At 49.5% G+C, this 22,520-nt stretch overlaps 6 protein-coding genes across 8 annotated transcripts; 2 read left to right on the forward strand and 4 right to left on the reverse strand.

Moving 5' to 3' along the window:
- The first annotated feature begins 637 nt into the window (after positions 1–637).
- On the forward strand, positions 638–4,752 carry LOC100837727 (zinc finger protein GIS2). Of its 3 annotated transcripts, none has more exons than XM_010229339.3 (4): positions 638–1,082; positions 1,697–1,947; positions 3,758–3,847; positions 3,971–4,752. In XM_010229339.3, exons 2-4 carry the CDS (start codon positions 1,706–1,708, stop codon positions 4,476–4,478), a joined length of 840 nt encoding a protein of 279 aa, XP_010227641.1. In that variant the 5' UTR covers positions 638–1,082; positions 1,697–1,705; the 3' UTR covers positions 4,479–4,752. The 3 variants fall into 3 exon arrangements, with proteins under 3 accessions (XP_010227641.1, XP_010227645.1, XP_010227634.1); XM_010229343.3 differs by having other exon boundaries at positions 639–957; XM_010229332.3 differs by lacking the exon at positions 638–1,082 and adding an exon at positions 1,090–1,617.
- Positions 4,753–5,502: 750 nt separating this feature from the next.
- On the reverse strand, positions 5,503–7,667 carry LOC100839676 (actin-depolymerizing factor 4). The gene is made up of 3 exons (XM_010229354.1): positions 7,457–7,667; positions 5,985–6,247; positions 5,503–5,900 (listed from the first exon to the last, which is right to left on the reverse strand). Exons 1-3 carry the CDS (start codon positions 7,457–7,459, stop codon positions 5,750–5,752), a joined length of 417 nt encoding a protein of 138 aa, XP_010227656.1. The 5' UTR covers positions 7,460–7,667; the 3' UTR covers positions 5,503–5,749.
- Positions 7,668–8,420: 753 nt separating this feature from the next.
- LOC100838034 (actin-depolymerizing factor 3) lies at positions 8,421–9,506 on the reverse strand. The gene is made up of 3 exons (XM_010229346.3): positions 9,347–9,506; positions 8,935–9,242; positions 8,421–8,841 (listed from the first exon to the last, which is right to left on the reverse strand). The coding sequence occupies exons 1-3, from the start codon at positions 9,347–9,349 to the stop codon at positions 8,691–8,693; spliced, it is 462 nt and encodes a 153-aa protein (XP_010227648.1). The 5' UTR covers positions 9,350–9,506; the 3' UTR covers positions 8,421–8,690.
- A 2,353-nt stretch (positions 9,507–11,859) lies between these two features.
- On the reverse strand, positions 11,860–12,630 carry LOC104581552 (zinc finger protein ZAT12). Its single transcript, XM_010229357.3, has one exon. It carries the CDS (start codon positions 12,625–12,627, stop codon positions 12,040–12,042), a length of 588 nt encoding a protein of 195 aa, XP_010227659.2. The 5' UTR covers positions 12,628–12,630; the 3' UTR covers positions 11,860–12,039.
- A 1,609-nt stretch (positions 12,631–14,239) lies between these two features.
- Positions 14,240–15,055, reverse strand: LOC100837855 (zinc finger protein ZAT8). The gene has a single exon (XM_003563606.4). The coding sequence runs from the start codon at positions 14,880–14,882 to the stop codon at positions 14,436–14,438; it is 447 nt and encodes a 148-aa protein (XP_003563654.1). The 5' UTR covers positions 14,883–15,055; the 3' UTR covers positions 14,240–14,435.
- Positions 15,056–19,105: 4,050 nt separating this feature from the next.
- Positions 19,106–20,089, forward strand: LOC100838335 (zinc finger protein ZAT9). The gene has a single exon (XM_003559190.4). It carries the CDS (start codon positions 19,266–19,268, stop codon positions 19,803–19,805), a length of 540 nt encoding a protein of 179 aa, XP_003559238.1. The 5' UTR covers positions 19,106–19,265; the 3' UTR covers positions 19,806–20,089.
- The last annotated feature ends 2,431 nt before the right edge of the window (positions 20,090–22,520 follow it).

Here is a 22,520-nt window from a genome sequence, read left to right on the forward strand (position 1 = left end):
AGGATGTGGTCAGCGACTGCACGATTTTACAGACAGGCTGCTCGGTAGCGCCCCCATGTTAGAACACGCAGGGACAGCCGGACAGGGCCATGGCGGCGAAAAACGGTGAGCTGATTAACTTGATAGTGGAAGAGAAGCCAGAGATGGTGTGTCTAACTTTCATACAGATGAAGGCCGAGGATTACAATTTACAACGACTCAAACGAGGCGGCAGTCCCCGTCGGAGGGTTCTGGATCGAGAACTTGGCGTCGTGTGGTCCGACTTGGAAGGGGAGGGGAGCGCTTTCTCAGGCTGGCATTCTTCATGCGAAGTAGCCATTTCAATTTCGCTTGGAGCGTCTACGCTTAAGTGTGTGTTTGGTTGGTGGATAAAGCTGGGTGGATTTGGCCAACCAGATGTTTGGTATAGTGCCTAGTCGGATAAAGAGATGCAAGTGAGTGTCAAATTCGACCGTAATTTTAAATAAAACCTTTGAGATTTTGTAAATACAGCAACAAAGTACGTAAACCCTGGTGGCAAATTCGATTTAGCGTAGGCGCCTGACTCAGCTCAGTTCTTGCCAAAAGTGTATTCTAGAATGAAAAAAAAGTTCTTGCCAAAAGTACCCTCTCACTCTCCTAGAGTCAGTCCACATCTACCACTGGCACTGTGCCGGTTCTAAAGAAACAACAACCAAAAAAACAAAAACCACCCTGCCCTGTGGCCGTCGGCCCTAGAGTCGCCGCCGACGCGTCGATCCCCAACCCCCCGCCGCCGCAACTGCCGTCCCCATTCTTGCTCGTCGGCACATCTCGCTCTGTTACACCCCTCCTTCCCTCTGCCCCATCTCGCTGCCGAGCGACCCAGCCCCCTCGCTCCGTGGATCGTCTTCTTCCTCGCGCGAGCGCCGCCACCCGCTGCCGAGCGCCCCAGCCCCCTGGCTCGTCTTCCTCCTCGCGCGAGCGCCTCCAACGCAGGTTGATCTCCCCTTCGATTCTCTCGCTCCCGACCATTTCTCCTCCCATCGCCCCAGGAACGGATTCCGCCCTTTCGCTCCCCGTTTCATAATCTTCCCCAATTCGTAACTGAGGCAAAAGTCAAGGTAGGGCCTCCGCCCGTGGTTACATCAGCTGCTTGCTTGATGAACTGGACTGGAAGAACTATCATTACCTGTGATTTTGGTGTATTTTGTATGAAGTTGGTTGCACTGCCAGATTTTTGCAGCATTCCTTTTGGACGGTAGATTGTTCTCTTGTAGATTGGACAAACCGGTAGATTTTTGTATCTCATTTTGGACTATTATGACCAATGATTTATGTATAGTATTTTGTATGAATCTCCGTTTGGACGATTGGTTTTTGTGTATTATTTACTGCCTGCAATCATGTTTGGAGATGCATTTTGGATGTCCCCAGCTTATCTTATTGCGGAGTAGCAAAATTATATGGAAAATAGGTTATACGTTATGTTTAGAATATGTATAGCTGTGCCCTCATGTTGCCAAATTATCTGTTTGGAAAATGGCAAATCCCTGTGCCGAACACGCATGTCTGTCCATGGCCATTCATCATGGGTGTCCTTTGTTTCTGTTGCTAGAACTTGCTGAGGTGGGAGAAAGACCTGGGATGCTATACCAGGTGTAATTTTTGCCTTCCTTTTCCATGCAGCTGACTGGAGCCTGACTGTTTGGCATTCATTTTTAAATTCTTGTTCTAGGATCAAGTTATGGTGAGCCCATCAACGAGCGGCAGTGGCAAAAGCAAGAGCAGGAGTAGGAGCGATAGTAGGAGCAAGAGCCGGAGCAGAAGCAGAAGCAGGAGCAGGAGCGGGAGCAGTAGTAGGAGCAGAAGTCGAAGCCCTCGGCGAGATAGGCTGCGGAGTGAGCGTGCACCTCGGCGCAGTCGTAGCCGAAGCCCACCTCGTCGCGGCCGCAGCCCACCTCGTCGCAGTGAACGTCGTGGCCACAGGTGTGCACCTGGTGATGTATTTTTCTTAGAACTTGCTTGCAAATGATGATATACTGACTTAGATTTACATTCTTGTTCCTGAAATGACCCACTATAATATCAACAGTACCAGCAAGTTCAGCAGTTCACACAGAAAGTTGTATTTGGGTGTCCATTAGTGTATCGATTGCCCGCCCTTTGCTTCTGCGCTATAGTATGGTTATTGGCAAATCAAAGGTTTCACTGCTGTGGGAAATAGAAAGAACAATTAACATATTTTTTCATGGAAGTGTTTGTTAATTTGCGTGAAAACTAAGTTGTTTTGCTTGTACAATTTATTTAAGTGACTTTAGTTAGTCAAATTAGTGCTGGAGACATATCTCGGCGTTCTTTCTAATAGTTTTTGTTCTGAGTAAGGCAATATACCAATAGTTTTGCTGTAAATAAGCCATGCAGGGAAATGTATATCTCCAGGAAACCAACTGCATGATTTATTTATGGCAAAACTCTTGGGATATACCTAACATCCTTATCTTTGAGAGCGCTACATGGGCTAGCTGGACAGCAAGAGCAGCCCAAGTTGACTCGGTAATGTGCTCTCTGGTCAGTTAGAGCAGAATATTAGCACATCTGGACCGTCTATCCTCCACCGGCACATCCGAACCTTCCTGCGTACTTGTGCATGACACCTCATATAGTCCAGGCGCTGGGTCACGCTACCCAGCACCGGCATCCTATTGTCATCCCCAACCTCCAGCCTCCCACTCCTACCTCAACCACCCGCCATGGTTTCCCAGATCCGATCGGCGGCTAGGAGCTCTAACCGGCGGCCGTGTAGGCTCAGATCGATGGTGGAGGACATCGATTACTCACTGAAGAAAATCAATTTGTCATGGGCGCGTGTCAAATCCCTCTGACCTCCCTGCCCGCCTAATACTGCCTTTTGCAATCAGTGCCTCCGCCGCCACCGCCCCTTACCTAGCTGGTACCTCTCCTTTCTTGCCCGCTTCCCTCTTTTTCCTATAGTCCTCCTTTGCCATGATGTGGCAAGTTGGCCCCGCAGCCCATGCTAGTTCACATCTAGTTACCATTAGTTGATGTCTAGACTCTAGATCTAGTCGACTCATAGGCGGTAGGCTTCTAGTTGTCAGCCTGGACGCTTAAAATGTTTCTAGAAAAGGAAATCACAACTGCGGGTTTACAATCAACGCAAGTTTTTACCAAGCACATCAAAGGAATAATTTGCTAGATATTGGGTAGAGTATGTAGGTGGGACTACTGACACCAGGGTAACTAGCAGTCAAGAAATTTTTATTAATGGAAACCTGGTGTTTTCTGCATTTTTGCTCTGGTATTTGGCATCAGGAAGTATGAATTTCTACAGTGTGCGATGTTTCCATGTTTCAAAAGTATGTTGCCATAACAGATCTGTGTTGTTTCTAGAATACCATACACCACCCTCATTGCACAATGTTATTTTTGTGACTACGGGCACATGGGTAGAAGTATTTTCACCGAACCTTGCTCTTTCAGAAGCATGCTTAATGATGTAGATTCCCCTCCATTTATGACTCGTAGTGCACTACACTCATGTATTTACCGAAGTGTATATCAGTGCTCCGCAGTCCATTCAACAAGCACATCAAAGAGTCGAGCCCTAAGTGCAAGTACACACAAATCACGGGGTTCCACTGAAAGGAAATTTTGAACCAATTATTTATCTGATATGCTCTTAGCAAGTTATGGAAATGTTTTACTTTTGTCATCATAATAATATATATGCCAGTCTTTCATGAAAAAGAAAACATGCTTAACTTGAATGATTTTCCAGGGATCTTAGTTGCAAGAACTGCAGGAGATCTGGCCACTTTGCTAGGGATTGCCCATCTGCTTCTACATGCAATAACTGTAACCTTCCAGGGTAAAGTGAACCTTCACATTCTGTAGTTGCACTTGCTGTCTAATTTCCACTATATGTTATCTTCGTCAGAAAAAATATTAAAAAGGTGAGATATTGACTCTTTTATTTTTATTTTTGTAACAGACACTTTGCTGCAGAGTGCACTTCTAAAACTGTTTGCTGGAACTGCAAGAAGTCTGGACACATCGCCACTGAGTGCACGAATGAGGCCCTATGCCACACTTGCAGCAAGTCAGGTCATCTGGCCCGCGATTGCCCTACTTCAGGATCAGCTAAGCTATGCAACAACTGTTTCCAGCCAGGCCACATTGCTGTTGACTGCACCAATGATCGTGCCTGCAACAACTGCCGTCAGTCTGGCCACATAGCCCGGGAATGCACAAATGACCCCGTCTGCAACCTCTGCAATGTCTCTGGGCACCTCGCTCGCGCTTGTCCAAAGACAACTCTGGCTTCCGAGATCCACGGCGGCCCCTTCCGTGACATCTTGTGCCGTATGTGCGGCCAGCCAGGGCACATCAGCCGCAACTGCATGGCGACTGTGATCTGTGACACCTGTGGTGGGAGGGGCCACATGTCGTACGAGTGCCCATCTGCCAGGGTATTCGACCGCCGGCTCCGCAGGTTCTGAACGTCCGTGGGCTCGGTTGGTTATGATTGGCTGAATTCCCCGTTGTTTGTCCGGCCCTGATTAGTTAGCTCCGTTGAGGATACCTGAACCGTTTCGTTTGGTACATGCTTTTGTTCCCTGGTTGTTGTTGTGGGATGATTCTGTAGGTTGTTAATCTCTGGATGAAAACTTTGAGTTCTTAAATCTTGAACATAGCCTTCTTTCGTGGGCACAAGACTGTTGTATCGGTCCAGAAAAAAGGAAGAGTTCTAATAGACCAGACTATATGTGCTCAGGTGGTATGATTATGTCGCTCTCGGCGATCTGCTGCAGTGCTGCTGCCCTTGAGCTCTGCAGTAGCTAGATACATATGGGTGACACAGTTGGATCTGGGGTATCCGTTAGACTGGGACGCATGTTGGTGGCTCACCTCACTTACAAACCTGCGGTCCGAGGACTTGTTTGGAAAACGGGATATATTTTTCATGATCATTATTGCTGCAGGAATTGTTTGGATTTTACCATTTCATGTGAAAATCCTATAAAAATCCTGCGCTTGTTTCTTGCGGTCCTGCTCCGAATGATGCCTACGTTCTAGACGTAATAAGGCACGCCATTGTTTGTTGCCTGATTATCTGATGACGGGACCAGGGTGGTTGCATTCACAAGCACCCTCTCTCAAGCGCCAGCGTTGGCTGATAGCGCAGAGCGTGGGCACCGTGTCCGTTGGTCAGTTGGTCCATGCACACACGGACACACCCTAAACTAAAAGTGCAAGTCGTTCAGATAAAACTATCACACATCATCGACCGCGGAACACACAGTTATGAGTAGATTGATCGCCAGACAAAATTATGTCGTGGTGCAGTTGGTTCTCAGATCAGTCTATGACACACTGAAATGTTTGGATCGTAGCCGATTATCACGTCAGTCCAACACACATCAACCTTCATTTCTATGGGTTGTTTTAGTCCTCCGCCATTCAGCGAGCAAGTAGAGTTGGCATAAGAGAGAGCGACACTGAGTTGCAACAACACCCACGAGCTTAGATGAAACCAACAGAACATGAAATTATTTATATCGTAACTTGAACAGTGCAGCATATGCCCAGTATATAATGGGCAGAGGACAGATTACATGACAGAACCAAATCTTCATGGTCTCCTGGAAGACAAGGAGATCTTTCGACACAGGCAACAAACCGACAAATCATCAAGCAGTTTCAGAGTCACACCGCCAAATCTATAATGACATAAATCCATATTGCAAGGCATCGCATGGCAGGGTGACGCCTAGCGTGCTCGATCCTTGATCTCATCGATAGAGATCTCGCTGGGATCAGTGGCCTGCATTTCCACCTGAATGCCGTCCAGCATCCTCTTGAATTTCTCGTTGGAGCTAGCGTACAACATCTTGCTCCTCACCTTTGCGGTGTCAGGGGACCTTTCAATTATGTCACAGCACATCTAGTAAGCAATCAGCCATAGTGAAAGTAGCTATGGAACAGAAGGAACGGAGAATCAGTACCAGAAGATATAAAAGATCCTGCTCTTGGGAACATCCTCTGCAGTAAAGAAATCGAAGTCATAGACCGCAAATCGGCAGTCATTTTCAGGCAGCTTGCTTACGAAATCCTCATAGGTTGCTGTGCGCTCCCCAATATTCTCCACAACGATCTCTTTCTGGTTTTCCAGCTTGTAAGTTATGAAACGATGCAGCCTCTTGGACTTCAGCTCGACGAACCTCAGGTTGCAGTCATCATGCACTCCAGCTCCTGATGATGCGTTTGCCTGTGTGCATAAAGCAATTTGCATTAGATATCGTAGTTATACAGGTAATACAACCTTGGTTATGTTAATCTGGTTGAACAACAACACAAGTACAAGTGAGCATATATAATTCAACGCCTTAAGTCTTCTGCGTGGCGGCATGTTGTCCCCCACAAGAAATGTAACTCCAGTGTGTAATAGTAACGTATACAGTACACTGCATTTTAGTTCAAGCTCCGCCACTAGGAGGCTTGCCCTCTCATTGAGAATGGAATAGATAACAGCGTACGAAGCACAACTTACAGCACATAATGCACCCTCAACGCCTCAAAGTCTGACGGAACAACTAGCTACCAAAAATAGGAAGAGCCCTGCTAAAGTTATCCTGATGAAGTCAATTGGGTAGGCGATCCGGATTAGCATTCAACGATTCAAGCAATTCCCTCTCTCCATATGTTCCTAGATCAGACTATTCATCACCTTGGTCAGACACCACCATGCTACAAGCTCCCTATACTTTTCAATCAGTTGATCTCAGACGAGTATTATACTACACTGGAGTAATTATTAGTTCTCGCAATCAGACTGGGATTTGTTCAACACAAAACTAGCGTTTGCTAGGTTCTAGCAAATCATACTACAAACAGATGCACGCAGGAATCACCAGGAGTGGCTAGCGAATTGTTATACGCACGGTAAAAGCGCGAGATGAGCATGCGGCCCAGGCTCAGATCAACTGAGATTCCACGGCCAATCGACCTCCTACGGACCGGATCTAACACTACACGAATCCTACAAACACGGATCCGAAGAGTCAGGTGACCAGTCTTCTTCAGCTACCGCTAGTCAACAAATCTCCCCTCCATAGCTGCTCCCCGCCCCCAAAATCTACAACGTGCCCAATCTCACCGCACCGGCCAAAGCGCGCATCTACTGCCCTGCTTGCTACGCTCGTCTCGAGACCAAATCCGTGCTTCACGCGAGAGATTCGCGAGAGGAGGGTGGGAAACGTAAACAAAAGCAAGGAAAATTCCTCATCACGCGGTCGCTGGCGGCTGGAGAAAAAGAGCGAGCCACCCGCAGCCGGATCGGACCGCCGCGGATCGAGAACTGGAAGCACCCAACGCGCGCCGCAGGAGCGAAGTAAGGTGCGAATCGAGCGCCGATCTGCGGAACACGCGGCGAGATCGGCGCGCGAGAAGAAGAAGCAGGAGGAGGAAGGGTACGTACCATTGCCGAGCTCGGGAGGAGAGCAGGAGGGAATCCGCGGCGGAGGAGGGGAAAGGGGGGATGGATGCTGTGGTGGTGTTCTAGCTAGAGGAGAGAGTTGCTGCGGAACAAGTTCTCTTTGTGCGGTGTTGGCTTGGGGGCCTCGCTCGCTCGCCTTTTGATGGAGTCGTCGGGGCGTCTCACCTCACCACTGTTGCTGCTTCTCGGTTGTGCTCCGTTTGTGGTGTGCGACGATGAGGTCGGCTGAGAGGTCTGCGGTCGCTGCCTGCACGCCTCCGCGGCCGTCGGATCGCGGCACGGACGGCCACGATCCCACCATTTTTTGCCTCCGGATTTAGAATCCGGAATATAAAAATAGAAGCCAATAAATTGTCAGTTATTATCATTTATTTATGCATTTCGCTGTCGCAGATTGTCATGGATTTTAAGTTTTTAACCGAAATGTTACATAGACAGAGTCTGACTCTGACCGGATGAGCAGAAGCGCAGAACTGAACGACGAGAAGAGAAGCTAGCCCACCTAAAAAATCTCAAAATAAAATAAAAAATCTGATGCCTACCAAGGAAAAAAAACGCACAGAATAGAAGGCAGGGTCGACAGTTCTTTGACACCGACTGCCAGCTACTGACTTTATCCCTCTTATCGCATTCTTTATTCGCCCCTCTGCTGTCGTGTCACGTTTAAGCGAGACACCCATGTTCCGAAAGAGGACATCTTTAATTTCTCTTCTAAAAAACAATCTCTGTGCACTCGATTAAGAATATATATTATGCGCCGATCTGTGAGAATTAGAGGTGGTACTGGGTGCTAGAAGCGAGCTCCGATCATGGCTAGCCTGGATTTCCACGTGGACGCACGACGATGCCTGCTTTCGAAAGAGAAAGAATTCCAACACCATACTGAAACCGGACAGATCGCCGCCGTCCACTCACGTATACTTTTTGTTCATTTCTTTCTGAAACGGAATTGTAAACCAATCAATTATTATTATTCATGCTCATACAGCACGCATCACAAACATTATACATTACAGGGAAATCAATTCCTTGACACCTCGACACACGATCGATCCACGAAGAAAGGCAGCAAGTTGAGATACATCATCGACCACGTACGTAACGCCGGTCCGTAAAGCACGGAACTTGTTGTTGCACACGCACGAAGGGGCAGGGCCAACGTGACAACACGCACACGAGGAGGGATCAATGATTTTGAGTTGGTAAAGAAGACTGATTAGGCGGCGAGGTCCTTGAGGATCTGGAGCGTGAGCTCGCTGGGGTCGGTGGCTTGCACGTCGATCTGCGTCCCGTCCAGCTCCTTCTTGAACCCTTCGTTGGAGCTCGCGTACACCATCTTGCTCCTCACCTCCGCCGTCTCCGGCGACCTGACGAACCAATAAATCAAACTTCGTCAGTTAATTCTGTTCCAAAAAAAACTGTATCAGTTAAACTCTAATTACGTGTGTGCTCCTACTTACCAGGAGATGAAGAAGATCTTGCTGCGCGGCGCCTCGCCGTCGGCGTGGGCGGCGGTGGCGGCGGCGACGGTGAAGTCGAGGTCGTAGACGGCGTAGCGGCAGTCGTCGGCGGGGAGGGCGGCCACGAGGTCCTCGAAGGCGGCGTCGCGGCCGCCCACCTTGTCCACGACCACCTGCTCCGCCGCAGACTCGTCGGCGTCCGTGTTGTTGACCTTGTACACCACGAAGCGGTGCGCGCGGCCCGTGCGCAGCTCCTGGAACGCCTTCACGCACTCCTCCGCCACCGACACGCCGGACGTCGCGTTCGCCTGCACAGATCGTAAATTCAGTTAGAAACTTACAGAGTACTAGAACATATATACTCGATGAACTCAGCTTGAATTTAAGAAGAAGATCATGATATGGTACGTACCATTTCTTGATTTGGGGGAAATTGGTCTGTGTGATGCTGCTGCAACGAATAACGGAGGATCGATGTCACTTGGTGCGCACAAGCTTAGCTAGGCAGTGATCAGTATGTGTTCGAGGTTTGCTGATGATTATCCATGGCGACTTGTCTGCTGCTTAAATAGGAGGGCGGCGCGGCCCATGTCGACAAGGAGGACACGTGTTACGCGTAGGCAGTGACCAGTGAGGTGTTGCTCTCGGGCGGGTTGTTCTGGACGTGTGGATGTGGCAGCTGGTAGAGGAAGCGGAATCGGGATGACTCACGTCGAATTTGCCGAAGCTAGAAAGAAAAGTGGTTGCCAGTGCCGCTGAGCTAGCTTGCGTGGTGGTCGGCGGCGGATTGAAGACGACTTACTATTACGTGTCTCTTTCAGTCGACTACGGAGTAGATTTAATATCCTCTTTAATTAGTTGCCACTGCAGTCTGCAGATCAGAAAATGGCGAACAGGTAGCTGCCGTCGACATCCTGAATTTTCAGATTCTGCAGTGACGAGTAACGTACGTGGAGACCTCCACCGGCCGGGATTGCTAGCTCTTTCTTTTCGAAAAGCAAAAGGAGAAGAAAGAAAGAACATCTTTGCCGGCCGGCCGCTAGTCCGCTCCAGGAACGTGTCAATCAGGGTGGAAGAAGGTTCGTTCTCCGTGTGCAGGTGGAGTGCATTGTGTGTGGTGCCTGTCAAGGCGAGCGTGCCGTGCGCGTGTGTCCCGATCGAAAGAACTGGTGGCTCTACTCTACGCCTCGATCGTCCGACGCGGCGACGTGTCGCCGACTTCGACACCGACGTGGGGTGACCATCTGCGGACCACGTCCTAGCCCCCCTGCTCGATTCGCCCGGACGACAACGCAACCACCGTCTCTGGTTTCTTAATCGGTCCTGTCCATGCATTCCATTGCCATCCCCGTTCCACTAGCGGTCGTTTTGATCTCCGCCTCTCATCGAGCGCCTTTTGGGTTTTGTTTCTTCCCGTTACCTGGGGGAAGGCTCCCTGAACCCTTCCTCCGGTGCGTGCGTGCCGTGGTGCGTTCCGTGGACGGAGGGCATCTTCCTTTTGTTGGCACACTGTCACGTCCGTATCCTCGGTCCATTCTTTTTTTTGAAAGCATCGTCGGTCCATTCTCAAATCTTCATTTGGAGGTGCCGAACGCGTGTTCCCAGCACAGGCCGGGGAGCTACACGCAAACGGAACGCCCGAACCGTCTCATCGCACACGGCGACCGACACCGACGTGCGGGTGACGACGGGCCGTCTAAATCTCCGTGTCTTTCCCCGTTGAGAATGATTCCTCAGCTCATCGGATTACTCGGTTTCGTACAACAAACAAACGTGACGGACAGAGAGGTCCTTGCCCTTGTCTGCAAAATGTTCGGTTTCGCCCGAACTGCAACTCAGATCAGAGTTCCCGGTTGCAGTCACCATCCGGAACTGTGAAATGGTTTCCCCCTGCTCCGAACTGGGTCAACCTGAACACGGACGCCAGCTTTCTCCCAGATACTGGTGAGACCTGGTGGGGGGCGGCGCTGCGCTCATGTGATGGACGGGTGATGGCGTCGGCTTGGGGTTCGGCCACGGTGTGCACCTCGGCTGAGGAAGCGGAAGCTCTCGCATGCTTCAATGGTCTCGCTGCCTTCGGGCTACTGCCAAACCTGAATGTCGAGCTTGAGAGTGACTGCCAATCGCTGATCAGAAACCTCCAGAGTGGGCCTATTGATCGCTCCTCTAAATGCTTCCTCCTGCGTGCAATTCTTGGTATTCTGGGTTTTTTTAGCAATGTTAATGTTAAGATCAATTGGGTCAGTAGAGCAGGCAATTTGATGGCGCACTATCTTGCGAGCTTTGCTAGAGAGGGCATGTCCTCCGGCATCTATTCTGATTCTGCTCCCAAGCCTGTGCTTGATGCCTGTAACTCGGGGTCTGTTTCTTCTTAATTGATTGGCCCGTTTAATAAATAAATAAAATGTTCTTCGGTGCATGTTTTACCAGATATCCGTTGTCTGGCTCAGACTTTGATGCAGTTTCTATCCATCATTTAAAAAGATCTGAAAACTTCCGGAAAAGTCATGCAATACAGGATCTACGAGACTGTCACGTCAGAGCTTATGATCCAAACCCGATCCAAGGTTCAACAAAAAAATTCTTAAAAAATACTCACTGCCAGCGAGTTATTTATTGACAATAGAAATGTCGGACGAACCCCGGAGAAAATACACGGTGAAATACAGAAACAGAAGATACACAGTGGACTGCAAATAGCGCCGTATTACTATCCTTAAAACGAATTCAGTGGACGGTGCGAACACAAGATTTGATCCTCATGTTCTCCGCCCATTTGCACATCCTTGGATGGTGGTTAGAGTTAAGAGTGTTTTGGGGTTGAAAGGGAGGAAGCGTGCCAGTGCCATCCTGCGACTCTGATCGAGTCAACTTTTAGGTGAGAGGAAAACGGGGGAGTCCCCAACCCATCTGGAGTACAACAAATCAAAAGAAACGAACGAATCAATGCATATATATCTCCGACGAATGAACAAGTCCTAAACTGTATTATGTACACGGCCAAATGAACCAACGAATGAATCAACGATCAACAACAACAACACCTAGCTAGGAAAGTGTGCAGCAATAATCCTGCACCCATCGGTACTACTCATCTAGATCTAGCTAGACGAAGAGCTGGAGCAGGACGGGAGGCACCAGCTGCGCGGCGGCCTCCTCGCGGTGCCGGCGCATGTGGCCCCCGAGGGCCTGCCCCGTCTCGAACCCGGCCCGGCACACGTGGCACTCGTGCTGCTGCTGCTGCTGCGGCTGCGGCGGCTTCTTGATCTGCTCCGTCGACTTCCTGACCGGCGACGAGCCGGCGAGGCTGAGGGCGAGGCCGTTGCGGGCGCGGAGATGACTTGTCCGGTGCCCTCCCAGCGCCTGGAACGACGCGAAGGCGCGGCTGCAAGTCTTGCACACGAACGCCGGCGACTCGCCGGCGCCTCCGGCGCGATGTCGGAGCTTCTTGATCTTGCGTTCGGCTGCCATGAGGGACAGTGAGAGGGAGAGGGGCATCTCGGATGGATCTCTCTGGTGCTTCATTGACGATAGAGCTAGCTTGCTTTGGTCGAACGGCGGAAGAGAAATTGACCTGCTGATGAGTTTCAAGATTAATTGCGAGAAATATGGCCGGTACGGGAAGAGAAGAGAAGCCGGAAGCCCGCGCGGATGAATGAAGTTGTTGTTGGGTTCGTCCCTAGCTGTGTGCATGGTTGGCCTTTTATAGAGACTCCAGCCACAATCTCACTGGGGCAGGAGGAGCGCAGGTGGCTGCTGGTCACGTCGACGTGGGTGTTGACGTACCATGCGTATGCACGCGGCAAAGCGCGTCGAGCTAGCGACAGGCGGCGACTCGGCGCAGGTCTGGATGAGAAAGAGGGCGGAACTTTCTCTGCGTCTGCGTTTGCTTGCTCGCTAGGCTGCTTGGAATCGGAGGTTTCACGCGCATTTTTTTTACTTCAGGACTTCTACTTCGAAAATATAACTGCAGTACTCGAGTTCGTTCTCGCGCTGTCTGCAGATGCCTTCCCCAGGGAAGAGGACAAATTGTTTTGTTTCTCCTTTACTCCTTTTACCCGTCATTCCACTATGGAGGTGTTCAGACCGACAAAGTACATCAGCAGCGCATATCATTATAACAAGATAAAACTAAATCAGCAGTGCATATCATGACAAGATAAAAGGTGAAAGAACAGTTCGTTCTGTGCTCCCGGTGATTACTCAAAAACAGAAACGAACAAGATTAAGAAACTGCATACAAAACATATTTGTGCTGCAGAGTGTGACACTAAAAGATTTAACTACCGTATCACAGTTCGTAAAAAAAAAACCCTACAGTATCACTATATCCAAAATGCCTGACACCACGAAAAAATGATGATTTATGTAATCAATTTTACCTTGCCTCCTAATAGTTCTTCATTCGTTCTAAATATAAGATGTTCCACTTTTGTCTTAACTCAAACATTTTGAAATTTGATCAAATTTACAGAAAAATCTACCAACATCGATATATTATTCTAAATAAGTGTGTTGTTAATTTCGTCATGATATATATCTTTGTACTATACTTATTTCGTACGGTTCATTTTAATACAAATTTGGTCAAAGTTTCAAAATTTTAACTTAGCACAAAACAAGACCCTCTTATATTTATACCAATCTTCTCAGGAAACACAGAGAGTGGCTTCATCTTTCAGAAACTGAAGCAAGATATGATTGTTTCACATGTAATCTTAGTTTAGATATGCAAAATACTTTTGTTTTTAGACAATGGGGTTTTCCCTTTTTGATCTAGCAAGGACAAAGCACCACAAACTTTTTGGGAGAAAAAAAAATACTCCCTCCGGCCGGAATTACTTGTCGAAATATTACATGTATCTAGACGCATTTTACACATAGATACATCCGTATTTGTGAAAATTTGAGACAAGTAATACCGGTCGGAGGGAGTACCTCATTAGAGGCAACACTTTTTTTTTGGACAAAACATCGTATACTACCTTCACCAAGATAGTGAAAGATTGGAACCACATCAAGAGATGTTTCTCGTGTACTTTCGTCAACCAGAAAATGTTTTCCTAACAAAAAAACGGAGAAAGATGTTTCTTCGTAAATTTTCACATGTATATCACTCGTCGCGTACCAAATACTCGATTGGGACTGAAAATCAACTTTTCATGTCTAATCTCTTACAAACTCCATCGTCTACATAACTTTCTATTTCCTCTTTGCCAATATTGCCAAACCATGCTGTACAGGAATCTGATCGAGTCATTTAATTTTCCAGGCGAGAAAAACGGGAGCCAATTAAATTTGAACAGAAAGAAAACGAACCAACCAATGTGTATATATATCTCTGGTGAAATGAACGAACAAGTCCCAAACTGTACGTATATGTACACGGCCAAATGAACGAATGAACCAAACTATCAACACCACCACCTAGGGAAGTGTGCACGTACGTACGTGCACACGCGTCAGAAACTAACAAATGAAAGTGTAGTCAACTAGTCAATCTAGACGAAGAGCTGGAGCAGAACGGGCGGCGCCTGCGCCTGCGCGGCGGCCTCCTCGCGGTGGCGCCGCATGTGTCCCCCGAGCGCCTGCCCCATCTCGAACCCGGCCCCGCACACGTGGCACTCGTGCTGCTGCTGCTGGCTCGGCTTGCTGTTCTTCTGCTCCGTCGACTTCCTGGGCGGCGGCGGCGGCGGCGACCCGGAGAGGCTGAGCGCGAGGCCGTGGCGCCCACGGAGGTGGCTTGTCCGGTGCCCGCCCAGCGCCTGGAACGACGCGAAGGCGCGGCTGCAAGTCTTGCACACGAAAGACTCGCCGGCGCCTCCGGCGGTGCGATGTCGGAGCTTCTTGATCTTGCGCTCGGCTGCCATGGCGCCGAGGGACAGCGAGAGGGAGAGCGGCACCGCCGCAGCCACCTCGGACTGGAAATCTCTCGTCATGTGCTTCATTGACGTACGACAGAGAGAGCAAGCTAAGCAGTACTGATCGGTGGATCGGAAGAGGAATTAGCTAACCTGCAGAGATGAGACTCGAGATTGCGAGAAATATGGTCTCGGGGCACTGCAAGTCTGGAAGAGGAGCCGGAACAAGTTGTTGTGATTGGGTTCGGCGTGTGCATGGCTGGCCTTTATATAAGAAAGAGAGGCGGGGCAGCTTGCAGCAGCACTCCTCCAAGCAGCCAGGGTCGTCCAGGCGGTCTCTCACGCGCGTGCGCTCCACGGACACGTATGGGTTGACGCCCGTTCCGCGGTGCGGGGGCCGGCAGGAGGATAAACGGACGGAACTTGCGCGTCGCCATCGGTGGGGACGCACTTTAATTAATTCATTCTTGGGTAGCAGCTTTTGGCAGCGCACGCAACCTTCTTCGTGCTGTTCGTGTTTGCTTGCTCGCCAGGCAGGAGCTCCAGCTGCAGCCTGCTACGTCACGTACGACGCGCTTTTTGCTGTACCTGGCCATGCGTGTGCGTACATACGTACGTACATATGCGGCTGTGGGCCCGCGGGCTGGAAGGGCCCGCGAAACGGGACGGAAGCTCTCACGGTCGACGGAGCTAGTCTTCACGGTGTTAAAAAGTACTAGAAGGTGCTGGTGGGGTGGGGTGTGGGCCCCACGTGCCTGTGACGTGGTCAGTCCGTTAGCTGGGATTCTTCCCTGTCCAGTGGTCGTTGAACAGGGGAACGTTTCGTTTGACTTTTTCTAAATTTCGGGCCGGGTTCATCTGTGCTTGCCTAAAATTGCGCTGAATTTAATTCTTACGTATCCGCCAACACACGCGCTCGTCAATGCACTTGTAAGGATCGAGGTATCTTCATGGGTTATTATGGCCGGGCACGCACGAGGATGAAAAACGGGTTTAATTCGATGGGCAGTTGGATTCAGCAATGTGACCAGTTCCTCGAGATACATCTGACAAGTTGAGCCGGTGAAGGCTTGAGTGGGTTCCTGACCTTATCATTTGTTTACTTTTGGGGCCTATGAGAAATAATATCATCCAACGAGAGGACTTTCAAATCATCCTCGTTTCTTCTCTAATTTCTGGAGTGAAATGAAGGTCTACTTTTTGTCATACACATAATCAATTTGTCCCTTTTATTTGCCACACCCTTTTTAATTTCTCTTCTCTCTCGCCATCTCTTCCCTGTCGATGTTTCTATTAAGGATGTTGAGATCTATATGCATGTGCAAAATCATTCCCTGTGCAAAATAGACTTAAAAAAATTAGCGGAATGGACAATGGTGAGAACAAACTGAAGACTACAATTTATGGTGGAACTTTAGTCCATCCCATTTTTCTGAACAACCCCAAATCGACAAATGAAGTTTATCCTTGAAGATGCTCTTATTTTCTTGAATATTAGAAGCTTGGAATGAGAAGACGTCCTAAAGCATCTTTTTTGACATTGGAAAGATGCAGGTAAACGTTTTTTGTTAAGACGACGCAAATCGTCAAAGCCTACTTCAAGCACAGTAACATTTGGAAAAAAAAATTGTCTTTGTGCATCATAACAGTCTAAGGGCAACTGCAAAAGCTGACGACGACTCTCGTTTAAAGTTTGTTGATGTGAAAGAAAGAAAAATACTATGACAGAGAACTGAATTGACTCTTCGTGAATAGTTAAACTATCAAGACAAAAACCGACTAAGAGTTAGCTAAAAGCTAACCTTTCTACCATTGCACAACATCGCCATCGCAGGGATGCTAACAAATCATATTCAGTCAGTTTGAAGACACGAAATAACGTAAAGTGCCAATACTGATTCTACTATCCACGGTAAAACTCATACGTCCTGTATAGCTATTCGACGTTATCCATCGCTAATACTCTAAGATACGGAGTAAGGCTGCCCCGCGCGGCAAACCACGACTGTGTCCAACTCGACGAATCGATAGCGACCCCGATCCAGCATCCACAGAACGAAGCAAGTATTATAGTACTGCTAGTACTAGTAAGCTAGTGTTCTCATCAGCGTGCTCAATTTTTGTTGTTTGTAAAAGAAACCCCAGTGCTCATTCACTTGGGAGACAAGACAAGCGAGCTTAAACATGGGCAGTGACATCACCGCTCCGCGCGCACACACTGGCTACGTGTTTGGAGTTTGTTAACGCGTCCGCCGCCATGTCCATGTGTAGATGCTTCCACAGCAAGCGGTCTTGGACCAACTTGCAGCCGCTTGGACGAGGTAAGCAAGCACGCACACCGCGCGCGCGCTTGCACACTAGCTCGATCTTATCTTAGCTGATTAATTAACCAGGCTTTGGTCAGCGGTAGTACTACTCGATTAGCCGCCAGCAGCCTCATCTCGTTCAATTGTGTGGATCGAAGAGCAGCAGCTAGCACAGGCGGATCCAAAATCACAGAAAAGGGACGAGGCCAGATCTGGAAAGAGAACGTGCGTTGTGCTGTCTGGCGTGGCCATCGGCCGATCGAGTGAGAATCGAGCGCGCCTTTTTAGCTTGCTCCCAAGGCAAACAGGAGTTTTTTTAGGCGTGTGCGTACGCAGGTTTTGGAGCTGGCGAACGAAAACAAACGTGGTTCCTGCGGCGCGGCGAACTGCGGAACAGAGCACAGCCGCGCAGCAGCAGGCTGTGGGAGTCAAAATCAACCCAACGGTGAAACAGAGCACGGCCGCACACGGGCTCTGGAGCCAAATCCTCCCGGCCACCGTATGAGACGGTAAAGCCATCCTTGAAAGAGATGGACATATCACTCCGTACGTCACACCAGCGCGTGAGACTCTAGCTAGGTAAGGTATGTACGCCTGATGGACTTAAAAATCCATCCTGTCACTGTCACACCAAAGATCCGTCCCCACGGAAAGGTCGAGAACGTTCGAGACCCTTCCGATCAACCTCGGGTAGCCTGCCACGGTCTCATCCCCGTTCGGTTGCCTTGGGTGGAAGAGCAGCAGGGGCACGCCGGATTCGCTTTGCAGGTTAAGGCCCAAATTCGGTTTTTTAACTGTGTTGTGTTTAATTCAGTTCATGATTTATTGTACAAAATACACATAAAAGTAGACACGAAAATTCTGCTGTGCTGTTGTCTTGCCCGAAAATGTGGTTTCATTTTAATTTTTGTAAATAAGATTATGTTTCTGTATTTTATACTTCCTCAGTTCTGAATCAAGTGACGTGCGTCATTTTTTTTAGACGGAAGGTGTAACTTTTTTTTGTCCCAAGAAGAAGCCGGTGCCAGCGACAGAGGACAACCGCGCACAGGAAACTAGTGAACCACAACAGCACGCTCCTCTGTTTCTGGCCGCTCGACCGGCCGTTTTCTCACGTAGCGGCGTTAATTTCCGTGCGAAACCGCCGCGCGCCGCGCCCTTGAGCACTTCTCTATCAATCTGCCCGTCAGCGACGGAAGCCGCCCGCACTCGCTCGATCGATCGGGTTACGTCCAACAACCAGCTCGAAAGTTACCGTCGCGCAAACACACAAAAGAAAAAAAAAATCCGTTCTTTCTCCGTGGAATTAACAACACCCTACTAGTAGCAAAAAGGTCACCATATCGAGCGATCACTCCGCACGTCACGCCAGGTCAGATTATACGCCCCGCCAAAAAGTGTGTAAAGCACGCACCGAATCAAAGACTTGGAAATATCCTGGTCGTCGACCCGACCCAGTGGTTTCCCCCACCGAGAAAAACTCGAGAACGTTCGAGACCCTTCCGATCAAATCTCCACGCACGCACGCAACCTCGAGGCAGTAGCGATCCAGTCCAAACGGCCCAAAACGCGCAGCCGGCCACCCCTGGATCGGACGGAACCAGTATTCATTCAGATTACATTAATCAATTGAGCGCCGAATCCGCCCACAGGCTGGAACACCACTAGTCCAGTGCTCCACCTCGCTAGCGAACGCGCGTTAGTTTACGTTGTTGCCCCCACGGCTAAGCAACCGCGCCGCCACACGTCCGGGTCCGGCCGGTTCGCGTCGGCCCGAGCTCTCTCGCTCTCTCGCTCGCTCGCGATCCCAATCGATCCACGTCTGGCACGTCGCGCTGGCCGAATCTTATTGGTCCACCCAGCGCTTAATGTCGGCCGGCCCCCACCAACTTAGCCCCCACGTAAGCTCTCCCCCCCCGCGCATGCAGCACCACTTCCCCACGCCACCGCCTCCGTCAGGGAAGGGAACAACAGCTCCCCGCACAAACCTATATAAACGCTCCCCTCCCAACCCACATCCATCCATTTTAATCTCACTAGCCTCGGCTGAACACTTCCTGGTAGTTCCTTCTCAAGGAAAGAACAAGCAAACAAGACTACAACTACAGATCAAGTCCCATCTGCCAGGTTCTCGAATCAAGAGATCAAAGCGGGAATCGAACTGATGGCGGTGAAGCGGGAGAGGGACCAGGAGGAGCCCGCCGCCGCGGTGTCGCTGGCGCTGTCGCTGAGCACGGACTCGTCGGCGGCGTCCACGACGACGACGGAGTCCGGGGGGTCGCCGGCGGCGGCGAAGAGGCAGCGGAGCAGGAGCAGGAGGGCGGCGGCGGCGGAAGGGGAGTTCGTGTGCAAGACCTGCGGCCGCGCCTTCGCGTCGTTCCAGGCGCTGGGCGGGCACCGGACAAGCCACCTCCGGGGCCGCCACGGGCTCGAGCTCGGCGTCGGCGTCGCCAGGGCCATCAGGGAGCACCAGCAGCGGCAGCGGCGCAAGGAGGTGGAAGAGGAACAGGACAAGAAGCAGAGGCATGAGTGCCATATCTGCGGGCTTGGGTTCGAGATGGGACAGGCGCTCGGGGGCCACATGAGGCGACACCGCGAGGAGATGATGGCAGGCGGCGCCGACCGGTGGGTCGATCTGGCGGCGGTGGTTGCCGGGAGCGGCGCCGCCGGTGAGCCGCCGGTCTTGCTCCAGCTGTTCGTCTAGATGGATGGATCGAATTAATTCAACGCGCGGGGACTTGTACATGGCTTAAAAAGTTAGTAGCAGCAGGAGAGGTGTTAAATTTGTTCTTGGATTATGTAAGTATATACTGCTGCAGGACAGAGTTTTTGCCTGATTAATTGGTGCCTCGGTTCTTGGAATTTTGTTCCGTGGATTTGTCAGGTTTTGAATCCTAATTAGTTCGATGTGGGGATTCATTGATCTCATACATGTAACACTGAAACACAATTCTTTTGTTAATTAACACTGATCGCGTTGTTAATTCACACTCGTTCTGGTTTAATTTGTAGATGCAACCTATTGCTGAAGGCAGGATTTTAGCCTTACAGTTTCCAAACCTCTCCCCCCGGGTTAATTGTTCTTCTATGAATATATGATGCTCAGGAAAATCAATTTCGGTGGAATTATTATGCATGTAGCGAATAATCACATCACATAACGTATTTTCTGATGGTGGGTGAACTGATGTACCTACCTGTGATATTTTTGTTAAGCACCAAAACATTCAAATTTATGGCCAGGATTCAAACCATATTTTTCGAAAACATTTTCTGGCATTTCTGAAAATTTGCAAGCAAAAGATTTTCTTCTTTCTTGCTTTCTACTGAATTTTTTCCCTAGCCTGTTTCTGAGTCAGGCAGGTTTGTAAAATTCTGCAGTAATTATGCCAAAAAGAAGAAGAAGATCGTAAAACACTTGGCAGTCGACATTAGTTTGTGTCCGGCCGAGATGATATTTTGGCCAACACAGCTATCGTGACTCGTGAGTGCTGAGATATATATCTACAGGTGCGTCGACACAAGCTGCCGTGATATATAGGACCCGTGGTATCACGATGTGTCGACATAGGTGCCAGACTGCCGGTGCCAACACGTGTAGACTCTTTGCGGAGTACGGCATTTCGCTTCGACAGAGTACGTGATAACTAAGATACTCTCTGCAGTAGATGATCCGTCGACGAGGGGCGCCCTGTATTAATCCTTGACAGCTTTTATCATTTGCATGTTCGGAAAATAGTTAATCTCGGATGAGCATAGTGATATTATAGCTTAGCTCGCTAGGGCGGTGCGAGTTGATCTACTGGGCACACCTGGGTCTGGTCTCGGTTCATTTAATTTGAAGCTAAAGGTTGTACAGTTGTGCTACTGGCTAAACATCGGAGTGGTTGCTGAATTGGGTTGTGTTGTGTTTTATAATCTGCTGAAAAAGTACAGTAGAAAGTAGCTGGAAAAAATTGTGACGATCAGATAATAATATCCACGGCAACAACGATCGAGCACAAGCAGACTCGAGCTGCATGCGCGCAACGAGCCGGTTATTTGTTTCACAAGCTCGCATCCTTCCCCTGCACGGTGCTACCGGCGGCTGGGGTATACGTGGTCCGCACGAAAGAAAGCCGCCGCGAAACGTGAGAAGAAGCGGGGCACCGATCGCATGCGCGAAGCACGCCGGCCCGTAATTTGTTTCCCAAGCTAGCTCGACCCTCCCTGTTAATTAATTCCACGTTTCCTAGCTAGCTAATTGACCAACCCGGCCGCCGGCCGGCCAAATAAGCCAGGACACCACTGGATCGATCGATCGCTGCGGTTTCCCTTAATTCCCTTGGGACTTGGGAGCAAAGCCAGGGGCCTGGAGCGCACGTATATACGTACGCGCACGGTATATGACCGTGGCATCCATATCGAGGATCACGTACATATATACGTGGACGCAGTGCTGTACGTACTATAATACTGTGTGCTGCTGCCTGTTTCGCAGTCGGTAGCTAGTTCTGCGTCGGACCGGCGGTTACGCGTGCATTGACGGATCTATTGACCGGCCGGTGCATGGCAAGTGGCTTGTGGCTTCCTCCACAATCCCACGCAAATGACGACGGGCCTGTACGTACGTACGTAGCGTAGCGTTGCGCGGTGGTATGTATGTATGCGTTTACGCGCGTGGCTGCAAATCGACCCTTGACCGAGCGGAGACCAAACGTTGACCGACGACCTGTCTTTGCATTAGTTTACTTGCACTAGTTCAGAATTAATTAGAGGAGAGAGAGCGCGGTGGGACGTCACCGTATGCGTCCCAAGTGAGTGGTAAGAGTACTGAACTGGTTCGATCGGGCAAAGGTACGTAATATGCGCGTCGACAGGACTGGATAGAGATCGATCGACGTCTCTTTCAATCTAGCCATATCCTGCCCTGTACGGACTCTATCTCCAGTCTTGACACGGTTAAGCTAGCTAGATATATAGCTAGCTTATCCCTTGGGGCACAAAATATCTAATTTTATTCGATCGATTAACCTATCTGTCCACGTCGTCCTAGATCGATCGATCGATCGGCGACCAACCTCTGCTGGTCTGGTACGTCAAAAGACGACGAGCTTGGAGTTCTGACCCATGCATGCATATCTGCTAGTCACCACTTTGGATGGATTAGATATCTGTCGACAGTCGTTACTGGGAAGTCTGTTATTAATTGTTTAAAATTTGTCTAAATATCGACGTATCATGCCTAAAAAACTTCTAGATACATGTAATATTTCGACAATTATAGATCCGAGGAGTAACAATTTCGATTGGATCATATATCTGTCGACAGTCATTACTGACTTGCGGGGAAGTCTCTCTGCAAACTAGCTACATGTGCAGTGCAAACACGGTCACTGAACAGCACTATCTAAGCACATGCACTTAATTTCTACTTTCT

Source organism: Brachypodium distachyon, chromosome 1, assembly GCF_000005505.3.
Source record: "Brachypodium distachyon strain Bd21 chromosome 1, Brachypodium_distachyon_v3.0, whole genome shotgun sequence".
Classification (NCBI taxonomy): domain Eukaryota; kingdom Viridiplantae; phylum Streptophyta; class Magnoliopsida; order Poales; family Poaceae; genus Brachypodium; species Brachypodium distachyon.